Source organism: Elephas maximus, chromosome 15, assembly GCF_024166365.1.
Source record: "Elephas maximus indicus isolate mEleMax1 chromosome 15, mEleMax1 primary haplotype, whole genome shotgun sequence".
NCBI classification, from domain to species: domain Eukaryota; kingdom Metazoa; phylum Chordata; class Mammalia; order Proboscidea; family Elephantidae; genus Elephas; species Elephas maximus.
The window spans coordinates 51,064,294-51,077,674 of NC_064833.1; the positions used below are offsets into that span (position 1 = coordinate 51,064,294).

The 13,381-nt window shown below is 36.5% G+C and overlaps 1 protein-coding gene across 1 annotated transcript in view; it reads right to left on the bottom strand.

Moving 5' to 3' along the window:
- Positions 1-13,381, bottom strand: part of NECAB1 (N-terminal EF-hand calcium binding protein 1) — a 162,069-nt gene that overhangs the window by 70,163 nt on the left and 78,525 nt on the right. The window contains exon 5 of the mRNA XM_049854509.1: positions 10,782-10,879. Coding sequence (XP_049710466.1) covers positions 10,782-10,879 — 98 coding nt within the window. The remainder of the gene's footprint in view (positions 1-10,781; positions 10,880-13,381) is intronic.

Here is a 13,381-nt window from a genome sequence, read left to right on the forward strand (position 1 = left end):
TGACCCTATGCACAACAGAAGGAAACATTGCCTGGTCCTGCGCCATCCTCACAATGGTTGCTATGTTTGAGCCCATTGTTGCGGTCACTACGTCAATCCATCTCATTGAGGGTCTTCCTCTTTTTCGATGACCCTCTACCAAGCATGATGTCCTTCTTCAGGGACTGGTCCCTCCTGATAACACGTACAAAGTACATGATATGATGTCTTACCATCCTTGCTTCTAAGGAGCATTCTGGCCGTATTTCTTCCTAGACAGATTTGTTCGTTCTTTTGGCAGTCCATGGTATATTCAATATTCTTTGCCAACACAATTCGAAGGTATCAATTCTTCTTTGGTGTTTCTTACTCATTGTCCAGCTTTCACATGCATATGAGGTGATTGAAAATACCATGGTTTGGGTCAGGCGTACCTTAGTCCTTAATATTTATATTATTTACATTTATATTATTTGTATTATTTATATTAGCCCTTTTTAATATTTTAAAAAGGTTTTTTTTTTTTTTTTTTTTTTTGCAGCAGATTTGCCCAATGCAATATATCAGTTTTTGACTTCTATCAAGTCCATGTGACAGAGTAGAGTAGGGTTTTCTGGGCTGTAATATTTAAAGGAGCAGATTCCCAGGTCTTTCTCACGCAGAGCTGCAGGGTAGACTGGAGCCACAAACCTTCAACCTTTTGGTTAGCAGCTGCGCACTTAACTATTGTACCACCAGGGTGCCAATAAATGTGAGAGCTATATTATTACAATATTATTATGGTTAAAAAAAAAAAAGGTAAGTGTTCGCCTGGGTAGAAATTCAGGCTCACAGAGTAACTGTATACAGCTAGTATTCTGACACCTAAAAAACAACTAATGAAAACATCTCCTTCTCATACCATCAGAAGGCAGCCAACTGTAGGGCAATTACCAAAAACCAAACCGATTGCCATCGAGTCGATTCTGACTCATAGTGATCTCATAGGACAGAGCAGAACTGCCCCTTAGGGTTTCCAAGGAGTAGCTGATGGGTCCAAACTGCTGACCTTTTAGTTGGCAACCAAGCTCTTAACCACGGCGCCACCAGGGCCCCATAGGGCAGTTAGTAGTCTTAAAAAGTAAAGATGATCCAAAACAGAAACCCAAGCTGAAGTTCATTAAAACTCAAAGAAACTCGAAGAGTCTCTGTCACTTTTGAACAATGCCAGAGGTCCCAGATCAACAATAACCCTGTTACAGCTTCGGCCACATGCTACTGCATACACATCGGATCACTGAATAAGTCATTCCAAAGGGAACAAACATCACTCAGCATTAAGTGGCCATGTGCTCTTTTGTTCTGTAGCCATGCAGGAAGCACCTAGAATAGATTTTCGCATATATTCATTTTCTTTTTTTTCATTCTATACTATTAAAAGAAGAACTCTGGCAAAACTAATGAATCCTCAAATAATACTTAGTATTTCTTGTTTCCTATGGCAATAAGAAATAAGTCACATTAAATTTGATTCTTATGATAGAAATAATCATATGTTGCACTGTGTATCCCCCCCATAAATGTTCATATTCACATCTTTCTCCCTTATCTAGCTTTTAACGTTTCAAAGATCAGTTCTTCAGAAATAGGGCTACAAAAGGAAAATAAACTTCATCAAGGCAACTTTAGTTCAGAATGATAGTCTTAGGCAAAAGAAACCAGCTTTTTGTTTAACAAAAGTAATGTACTTTGTATCCATCACTTCATTAGGCAGAAAATTAGCTCCCAATTTCTACCAAGAACAGAAGTGTTCCAACCACTGAATAAAGGAAGAGAAATTGTAACAAATTCCTACAAAGGACAGAAACAGTTATCCAAAATCAAAGGTACATGGCAGCAAATAAAAATAATTTCTCATCTTATCTTATTTCTGGTTGTGGTAGAGGGAATGTAAGGTTTGGAGAATTGGTATGATTGTCTGAAAACAGAAACTGAACATGGGAAAAAAATATTAATATGATCCCCTGTGGCTTCGGGGAATACCAGGGATTCACCTGAGCCTGGTACTATCATGGCTCTAGAAATCTGTTGAGTGTTTAAGTCTTCTCTACTCAAGGCTATTTGCAAGACTTACAAGGTCCCTGCTCGGGGTTTAAACACTAACTCAAGAAACAGTAAACAGGTGATGTGTGGTAATCCACAGTCAGCACGCCCTGACCCCGTCCATCCATCAACCACAGCCTCTCCTATACCAGGAGAGCCTCTGGCAGAATGAGGCCTCAGATATACTTGCTTAAAAGGTCAAAGAAGGGTCATGACCTGCTGGCTCTTGTATCATCTTCTTTTCCTAATAAAGTCCTAACCATTCTCTGAGGCTTGCTTTTGGGTTTCCCCTTCTTTAATTTTACCAGGCAAAAAAAAATTTTTTTTTTTTTTTTTTTTATTCAGTTAATATGGGTCTCTCCATTTTTTGAATACCAGGTTTAGCTATGGTCTATATCAATGTATTGGCAATTACTTAAATACATTAGTTTATTCACTATTCGATTGTTTTTGTGTCTTTTTTCTTCTGATAAAAACACGTAAAGTTTGTGATTTGGCACGCTTCTGATTGTAGTATTTTGTGAATTAACCGTTTAAAAGCTATATTTGGTATTGTGGCAAAATAATCTTATTCCTCTAAGATATCAGATTATAAAATGTAAAGTCACAATTTGTTTTTGCCTTGTGGCAATGAAGTAGCATTTAAACCTTATGTAACAACAAAAGGCATAAAATACTGTTTCAAAGCTCAGGTCAGAAAAATGGTAGATAGTGGGCCAGGTAGCTAAAGATTATGTTTAGATGGATTTTTCTGGAAGAGAGATGAGATGGGTCAGTTCTTACAGTAAGTGGAAATGGATCTAAATGTCCAAGCCTGTATTACCAGCAAAGAAAGATAAATGGCATGTCATAGATAAGAGCAGCTACTCAAGGTGGTAGCTAACCTAGTTACCAAACCTATATACAAAAATCAATCATTTTTGAGTATACCACTGATATTAAGTTAGGGATACGAAGAGGGAGGCCATTTTTAAAAGCAATAAAAATATGAAATATCTAGAAATTGATTAAACAAGAAATGTTTAGAATATATGAAGTACCTAAAAGCAGTTTAATGGGACTTAAAGAAAACTTGACTAAAAAGAGAAAAAGTGGAGAAATACGTATGCACCTCAAGAGAAGGCATAGTATTACTAAGATGACAATTTCTCCAAAGCTGCTTCACAAATTTAATACAAATCTAATAAAAATCCCAATGGAATTTTTCTTTAGAAGTGGAAAAAAATTAAAAATTCATCTAAAACTGTCAAAGTAGGAAAAAAAAAAGAAACCTTTTTGGAAAAGAAGAGCAATCAGGATAGATGTGTACTTTCACGTTTCCAATTATATCTAAGTATTCAATAATTAAAACAATTTGTTAATGATACTAGAAAAGACAGCTCTATCAGTGGAACAGGGTAGTAGGTTCTGAAGTATAGGCAAGCATGTTATAAGTAGAATGAATGATATCACTGATGAAGTCAGATGGATCTTGGTTGAGAGCAGAGAATACCAGAAAGATGTTTGCTTGTGTTTTATTGACTACGCAAAGGCATTCAACTGTGTGGATCATAAGAAATTATGGATAACCTTGCAAAGAATTGGAATTCCAGAACACTTCATTGTGCTCATGAGGAACCCATACATAGATCAAGAGGCAGTCATTCAAACAGAACAAGGGGATACTGCATGGTTTGAAATAAGGAAAGGTGTGTGTCAGGGTTGTATCTTTTCACTATATTTATTCAGTCTTTACGCTGAGCAAATAATCAAAGAAGCTGGACTACATGAAGAAGAACTCCGCATCAGCACTGGAGGAAGGCTCATTAACAACCTGTCATACGCAGAGGACACAATCTTGCTTGCTGAAAGCAAAGACAACTTGAAGCACTTAATGATGAAGATCAAAGATTACAGCATTCAGTATGGATTACACTTCAACATAAAGAAAACAAAAGTCTTCACAACTGGACCAATAAGCAACATCAAGGATTTTACCTGAATTCACAATCAACACCCATGGAAGCAGTAGTCAGGAAAGCAAACAAGGTATTGCATTGGGCAAATCTGCTGCAAATGAGCTCTTTTAAGTGCTAAAAAGCAAAGACGTCACCTTGAGGACTACGGTGAGCCTGACCCCAAGCCATGGTATTTTCAATCACCTCATATGTGAGAAAAAGCTGGACAATGAATAAGGGAGACTGAAGAAGAACTGGTGCATTTAAATTATAGTGTTGATGGAAAATATTGAATATACCATGGACTGCCAGAAAAGCAAATAGGTTTGTCTTGGAAGAAGTACAGTCAGAGTGCTCTTTGGAAGCGAAGATGGCAAGAGGTCGTCTCATGTACCTTGGACATGTTATCAGGAGGGACCAGTCTATGAAAAAGGACATCATGCTTGGTAAAGTAGAGGGTCAGTGAAAAAGAGAAAGGCCCTCAATGAGATGCACTGACACAGTGACTACAACAATGGGCTCAGACATAACAAAGATTGTGAGGATGGCACAGGACCAGGCAGTGTTTTGTTCTGTTGTGCACAGGGTAGCTATGAGTCGGAACTGACTTGATGGCCCCCAACAAAAACCACATTATAAGTATTTAGCAAATCGTAAATGTGGCCTCTTAAGTGAACAGATAAAGAATGCATTACTCAAGAAATAGTGCTGGAAGAGTTAGCTATTTGGAAAAAATTAAGTTGGATTCTTTTCAACCCCTTATCATTTCACCCACAGGTAAGAAGGCCACCAATATTTTTGCTTATTGCTCCGAAGAATATTAGCTTTTCTTTTCGATATGTTTCACTCTTCTAGTAAGTAAAAAGGAGTCTCTGGGGGGTGCAAATGATTAATGCCTTCCGCTGCTAACCAAAAAGTCTGGTTCAAGTACATCAGAGGGGCTTCTGACGGAAGTCCTGGTAATTTATTTAAAAAAGGGGTGGGGGCATTAGAAATCCTATTGCAGTTCTACCCTCACACATATAGGGTCACCATGAGCTGGAATCTACTCAATGGCAACTGGTTTGGTTTTGTCTTCGTAAGTAAGAGCCCCTTTTGTTTGGTATGGCATATAACTCTCCTTGTTTTCTAATTAAAGGCCCCCTCCCTTTTTTTTTCTATCTCTCTAAGGATAACAAACTATGTATTTAAAAATGTTTGAACTTCCTTGCCTAGAACTTTGCATACTCTTCATTAACTATAATTTTACCATTTAATTATTATCTGCTTCTGCTTATAATTTCTTTCTCATGGTGTTCACATGCTACACTGAGCTCTGGATATCTATTTGTTCATTTGCCTTATTTCTTCTTGTCTAAAACAAAACTGAAAAAACCCTATTACAGAAATTGGAAGTATTCATACCCTTTCTGGTCTACAGCTGAACTCTGAAGAGTTTAATTGGTTTAAAGACCAAATGTATCAAACACTAGAAATTTTTTATGTTGTGATACAACCTAGGATTGCATATTGGTAATACGTTTGATATGGAGCCACGTAAACCTTAAATTAAAAAATTCAAATGAGAATAATTTGGTTTAAATCTCACTGTGTAGACTTTCATTGAAACCACAATAAAATATTATTTTTTAAAAAAAGGAGGTTGAAAACTTTTAAGGCACTATATAAATGTGGCTGGCATTTATTGTTATTCCTCATCCTTTTTTTCTTCACAGCCACTCAAGCTCTAAGCTTGTAGGAAAGGAGAGTCACTGGGTTTTGCCTGGTAACTTGGCTCAGGGACTACCAGGAGTTTGGCAGGGCTGCAGCAACGGCTAGAACAAAGCTAATGACACAGTTGCCAGGTGGGTGCCTGTCCAAATCCTGAGTCTGCCCAGATTTCACGACGAGCTTCTGTGTTTTATCTTCGTAGCCTCCAGCTTATGGATGAATTTTGACTGAATTAATCGCCCATCTGTAAGTGCACTATGCTAATCTTTTACAGAAACATGTAAAAAAAATGGCATAGTGGCACTTATGAAAATACCTCTGGGGTAGGGGAGGGAAGGTGTGGTTGGCAAACAAATGTAGAAGGCACGAATTATTTGAGTAAAAATACACTATTCTAAGAACACTGTTCTTCACTTTAGCTTATCATAATCTCCTGTTAATCCTTACCAAGAAACACAGAATGTCATTTATGTTTACATAATGAAGCACACTATGGATTTTAACTTCAGCATCAAAATTCTACTTTTGCTTTGCGGTAACAACCACATCACATAAATAGGATATAAGTTACCTTATCAACTACTTGTAGAGGGAAGACAAAATAATGAACAAACATAATGCTTTGTGAGGAAATTCCAAAGTCAGCTAGAAAGTTCTGGTTTTAGGTACCTTCAGGGCATTCAACTGACCATTTGGAATTTGATGTTTTGTTCTAGAAAAATAAGCAAAATAAAACAATCCGTGTAGCCCTTGGGGATCTGTCAAAGGTCTAGGGATAAGGGGCAAGCAGGAGGACAGGGAAATAGCGATGACAGACTATATCTGTCCCAAGGCACCTCCCAGAGCTTCAGGTAAGTGGTTAAAATCCATTTTAGCCATTCTCTGACACAGCAAACAGATGTATATGCCACTCAAGATAGACCACAAACGGCTTGCATTTCATTTTTCAAAAAAGTCGAAAATAGTCAGCTCTTCCTACTGAGACAGGACTTTTCAGCAGGGTAAAAATATATATTGAGATTTTCAAAAGATTCCTCACTGAGAAGGTTTCACCATGCCAGACAGTATGGAGAAGATGTCAGTTCAACAGTGGCAGGAAAAACGCTGAAACCCCTGCCTTTCACTCATCTTTCAGCTGCCGCATAAAGGAGCTTCTAATTTTATTTTTGACAGTTTCTTCATTTCTTTTTTTTAAACAAGGACATGTATTTATCCTCGATTAATGAAGCAGTAAGATGATATGGACCAAATATTTTTAATGGTCACTGCCAAGGAAAACATTTTGTACCCAAGAGACCAAAGTAAAAGACTGACCTCGATTTAAACCCCACAAAGCTTCATTGTATTAATGCAAAGAAAAGAACACGATTTTCGTGCATGACTGTGAGAAAATAAGGAGATCGTCTAGTTGTTTTCCCTCACTATTAAAGAAAATCTGAATGCTTCTTAAATGGACTTGGAGCAATTTTCCTTTCAGGAGCGAAAGTATTTAGCTTTTAGAGGGGTATGAATACCCATTGAATCAACAAATATTTATTGGGTGTATTTTATTTGTAAAGCCCTATTTTTTATGCTAGGCTCTGCATATACAGTGGTGAACAAAACAGACCTGAGTCTCCTCCCTCCTCATAGACAATAAATAAGCAAACGAACAAAATTTATAGCTATTCATTCTGATTGCCAGCAAGAAACAAAAGAGAAGCTGTAATAGAGATGACCTACTTTAGAGAGAGTGGTCAGAGATCTTTCTGAGGCTATATAGCATTTAGGATGAGACCTAATGAATAAGAAGGGAAGCCAGCCACATCAAGTGGGTGCTTTAAAAACTACCATTTCTGAAGGAAAGTCTCCAAGTGACAAAGTTATTATGCAGTTTCCAAATAACACCCGAGAAAGTCAAGAGAAAATGTTTTCAGATTCTAGTTGCTTGAGACAAGCATCCAATAGCTACAGTTCTAAAACTTGGAGTACAATTTTACCACTGAAAAGTTGCCGTGGCTGTCTCTGTCAAAAGGGGGTTGCCCAGAGAACTTTGCTAACAGCGGTTGAAGAACAATAAATTGTGTCAGAACAATTATTCCCAAAAGATTTTATTTCTATTAATTGTCTTCCCCCCATACCATACCATACTAAAAAAAACTGAAATCCAACTAGCTAAACTAATGATCTTATTTTGATTTTAGAATAAGTCCAAAAACTTATTTAATAGACAAATTCATTAAATAAACACAGCCAAAGTTTGTTTATTTACAAGGTTAAGTACCCACAGAATTTGAACAATAGAATTGTTGTAAGGGGATTTTCAACAATGATGATCCATTAAGAAGTCAGTTTATTACAACTAATGAAATCTTTGCTGTGGCAAGCATGTAGCGAACACATATGACCTATTGAGAGAAACCCAATCCATATACAGGGTAGCTCTGATTATAATGGAAAGAATAAAATGAATCTGTCAGATACTCTTTCATATTGTTAAAAATTACACACATGCATATAAGTGAAATACATGTATTTTTATAATGTATATATATATGTGTGTGTGTATATACACATAAACCAAAAAAAACTTGTTGCGGTTGAGTTGATTCCAACTCATAGTGACCGTACAGGACAGAGTAGAACTGCCCCATAGGGTTTCCAAGGAGCAGCTGGTGGATTCAAACTGCCAACATTTGGTTAACAGCTGAGCTCTTAATGACTATGCCACCAGGGCTCCATATATACACATATATATGTACATACATATGGACCTGTTTTTAAATATTGAACACATACATATATTTGAACACAGGTCATTGATTACTGAGCTACTAAGCAGGAGATATTTCACATACATAGACTGAAACAGAAAACTGAAAGAGATGTATAGCAAGAACAAGCAGATGATACTGACAGATTTTTTCTGAAGTATGATTGTGATATTCAGCCCATAATTTCCTGCAGATGTTTTAACAATCTTGATAATAACTGATCGTGTTCTATCACATCTGTAGAACAATGGGAATTTCTTGGTAAATAGAAATATTATTTTGATTATTGAATTTGTTTCATTTTTAAAGAAATGAATGACTATAGAAATTCTGATTTTTGGTGTAAGAATTAATAGGCAAAATACGGTTATTGTGCTTATGTTATTAAATACTTACAGTTCATGTAACATTATTTTCAGATAATCCAAGATGTTTTTGATCAAAGCCAAGATATAACATCCATTTAACTGGCATGGTATGTCAATATTAAATAAAAATTTTCCTGTTATGTATATCCTTTACAGAGTGAGTCCCTGGGTGTTGCAAATGTTTAAGAGATCAGCTGCTAACCGCATGGCTGGAGGTTAGAGTGCACCCAAAGGCACCCTGGAAAAAAGGGCTGGTGACCTACTTCCAAAAAATCAGCCATTGAAAACCCTATGGAGCACAGTTCTACTGTGACACACATGAGGTCGCCATGAGTTGGAATGGACTTCAAGGCAACTGTTTGTTTTAATATGCTTCATAATTTGTTTTTTTAAATTATCAAAGCCACAAAGGTACACAGCTTAAAGAGCCCTTATGAAGACAGCAGCCTTTTGCCCATTCACTTCCTATATTCTGTTCTCTAGAGGCGATTCTTGTCAATTCTTTAGAGCACCTCTTTTGGTAATTACCTCCGGATCTGTTTTTAAAATCATGTCAATAGTGCCGCTTCCTGGATTTGCACTGTAGATATAATCTGTTGATTTTCCACTATGGATGATGGCGATATAACTTTCTTTAAATTTCTTTAGAACATTTAAACACATCAGGAATCTCATCAATTACGCCTTTTGGAGAATCTCTGAGTCCTCTGACCTGCTCCAATCTGGGCTGGTTGTTCTCTCCATTTGGTGCACGGATGTCAGCCTGGACTGTTGCCTCACAATCATTCACGGGACTCCCTTTGCCTCTCTCCTAAATTTGATTCCCTTTGTTCTGGGTCCCAAGTCTTCCTTAGCTTATTACCTTGTTCAGGTAGTTTCCTGAGAAACCACATGCACGTGTGTCAGAAAATGTCTTTACCCTCACATTGAATTGATGCTTTGACCTTGAATAGAATGAATTTTAGAGTGAAAATCACTTTACTTCAGAATTTTGAAGGCATTTCTTCATTTTCTTCTTTGCTTCATGCAGATAATTCCAGTCTGGACCTTGCCTCTGAGATCTAGACCTGTGTATCCTGTATGTCCAATGGCTTATTCAACTCTCCTTAGATGTCCCAAAAGAAGCTTAGATTCAATACATCTAAAGAGAACCTGTGATGCTACTCCCTCAAACCAGGTCCTCTTCTAATGTTTTCTATCTTGGTAGGGTCACTATGCAAGTACACATCTTCCTGATTCTATCCTCCCATATTCTCTACCCCTATCTCAAGCTAATTCTAGTATTGCCTTTTTTAAAAAAACTGCATGAGTCTTCATACCTCTGCTTAAAACAGTCCCTGATTTATTTGCTTTTAGGATATAGGACTAAACCTTTAGCTTTGCTGACAATGTCATGAAAGGTATGGCCCCTCCCCACCATGCCAGTTTCATCTCACATCATGGCACCCTCTGTCTCTCTGCACTTCAGCCTCATTGTTAGTTTTCATTTCCTTGAATGCCCCATGGCCCTCCTGGCACAGGGCCTTTGCACATGATCTTCCCTGTGTCTATTTCTCCCCTGTTCTGTATAACCACTTCCTTTTCTCTCTAAGTGCTCGGGTGCTATCTCCTCCAGTATGAAACAGGTGCTGCATCATGTTTTTCTCTCTGTCATGATATACTGTAATTACTTATTTATACACTTGTCTCCTCACCAGACCATGAGCTGCTTAGAGCAAGGGAAATTTATCTTTGTATCCTCCAGACAAAACACAGTATCTGACACAGAGTAAGTGCTTTGTAATTATATCGCAAATAAATAAAACAGCTCATTTAATAGCAAGAAAAAACAAATTATCAGTAATGAAAGACATCAATGCTTTTATGATAAATCAGGAAACAGATGTAATCTTCAAGAAAAATATTTTTCAAAGAAAAGATGTTATAGAAAATAAACTTCAACATTTCCTTACTTTCTTTGTTTTGCCCATTGCCTTCAGGATGGAAAGATTTAGGTCTTCAAGGGCTGCTAGTACATTCTCATATTCACCCAAGTGCTGAGAAAAATATTCTGAAAAGTGAAAATATTGAAATAAATACATGTCTTGAATTTAAGTAATCATCAAACAAAAAAATCAACTGATGATTTACTCCATGAAGACTAAAACAAATTTAAAAAGTCAGCTATAAATGAAAACTGGAAGGTTTAAAATAAGACTAACTGAGGAGCCAATGCACTCATTTTATTCAATGAAAACAAACCAGGAGGTTACCATTATATTCTTTCCTACAACTAGGAAAAAAATGAATCCAGATGTATTGACAAGACAGTTTCAATAAGAAAAAAAAAAAAAACAGTTCTCAATAGCATGTTATTATAGATCTCACCGGGATAGCAATTTTAGAAAAAAAAAAAAAATCAGCTGCATTTTATTTTTTCTCCTGGGAGACATTTCAGGCAGGTAAGCTCTTTTCAAGTCGAAGAATCAGTGATACTGTAAAAAGCAAGAGGGAAGTCTCCTGTGGCACCTTCTATGCAACTGTCCCTGTCATGATCTAATTTTTTTCAACAATTTTAGTGGAGAAAAAAATACGTTCATCCCATTTTTCAGTAGGTAGGAATAAGTAATATACTAGATGTCCCAAACAAAATGGAAAGGATGGAAACACACACTGATTCCAAATTAGTTAAGTTGAAATATAATACAGATAAATGCAAAAGCTTGAATTTACTTACAAAAATCAATTATATGTTCCTAAAATACGAAAAATCTGGCATAACAGAAATCCATACATTGAAAAGATCTATAGCTTTCAGTTACTAGAAAATCAATAGCCCTCACCATTACTGAGACCTCGTGAAGAGACAAACTGTCCTTTGTTAAGGTGCCATAAGTACTTGTGGAATTAAATTAAAATGGTAAATATAATCACATATAACCCAATGCTGTTGAGTCGATTTTGACTCCTAGTGACCCTGTAGGACAGAGTACAACAGCCTCATAGGGTTTCCAAGGTTGTAAATCTTTATGGAAGTCGACTGCCACATCTTTCTTCTGTGAAGTAGCTGATGGACTGGAAGGGCTGACCTTTTGGTTAGCTGTCACCAGGGCTCCTTTTAATCACATATAAGCCCCTTAAAATCACTGGGATAAATTTCAGCATGTTTGACTGAAACTGCCTTGATTAATTTATATAATTCTCCATATGGAACTATTTGTTCACATTGATATTAATGACAAATGTAAAGTGCCATTGTCTGATTTATTAGGTAATGAACAGACTTCTTTAGAGAAGAAAGAAAACACAGGTGAGCAATAAATCAGTTCTAGACTAAGGCTATCAAAATACAGTCTGCTTCCACATAGATTAAATACAAACAACATGTTTGTGAAAAAAAGCAAAATGTATTCCTGGTTATGCATTCCTTAACAATACTGTGTGGTGTGAATCACATCATATAAAGGTTTTTATAGGAAGGGATTAGTTGAAAGATAAATAAGAAATGCTTCAAATAACATTGATGAATGCTTCAAAATAACATTTTAGCTCTTGGTTACCATGTTGACTTTCTGATAGTGCTGACAAAGATGTCTGACCTGGTCTATGCAATTACTTGTAGTAAACAGTCTCAGTTAAGAAAAAAAAAAACAAAAGTTCATGAACCAGGAAGCAGTTGACAGGACTGTAAAATGTTCTTAAGTTAGGAAAATAATAAATATGAGAATACAGTTCATACTAAGTTGAAACAAGCAGAAAGTATAAAAAAATGCACAAATCTGAAGTCATGCATAATTAAGCATTTTTATTTTAATACATACAAAAGCCTTAAGGAAGACTGTGATGGGGGTTTTAAATGCAAGCAGACAGAAAAAAAAATGGTGCTAAAAAGCAGGGTTATGAAAAAACAAAACAAGAAGTAAAGCCACCTTTTTTTTTTCCCAAGTCTCAACACACTTCAAGAGTTATTTATTTAAATAAAAACTACTGGGAAAGTAGTATTCAGGAGCTTAGGCTGAGCCAAAGACAAACGGGGAGGCATGGAGACTGTGGGTTCAAATGGACAATTAAAGCCACCTTTTAATAAAATATTTATATATTGCTCAATCAGTGAGGGTCCCTGGAGAGAATTTAAGCAAACTTTCTACCCTGAAGTGGATGTAAGCATACACATGTAGGCACATGCTGAATGAAGCATATGAGAAAGACAGTAATACAGGCTTTGGAGCTGACACCTATCTAGCCTTCATTCATTCACTCATCCATTTGTCCATTCCAACTGTCCAAGTAGTTAGGAAAAAACAACCACTCCCCTAGTATTATACTAGACGGTAAAGGAAATTACTCTGAGAAAAGAGAGAATTATAAGTCCTTGATAGGAAGTTAAGTTGAGATTATAAGGGTAAGGCTTATTTTAAAGCGGTGCAGTTCACTGTCACTCAAATTGTTATAAAACTTAATCAACAAGGGACATATGTCTGGAAGCCAGGCAATGGAAGTTAGATGAAAGAGCCAGAGACATATAAGGCATATAAAAGAAGATAATTCCCCTCTACTTTGTCATGGTCAGTAT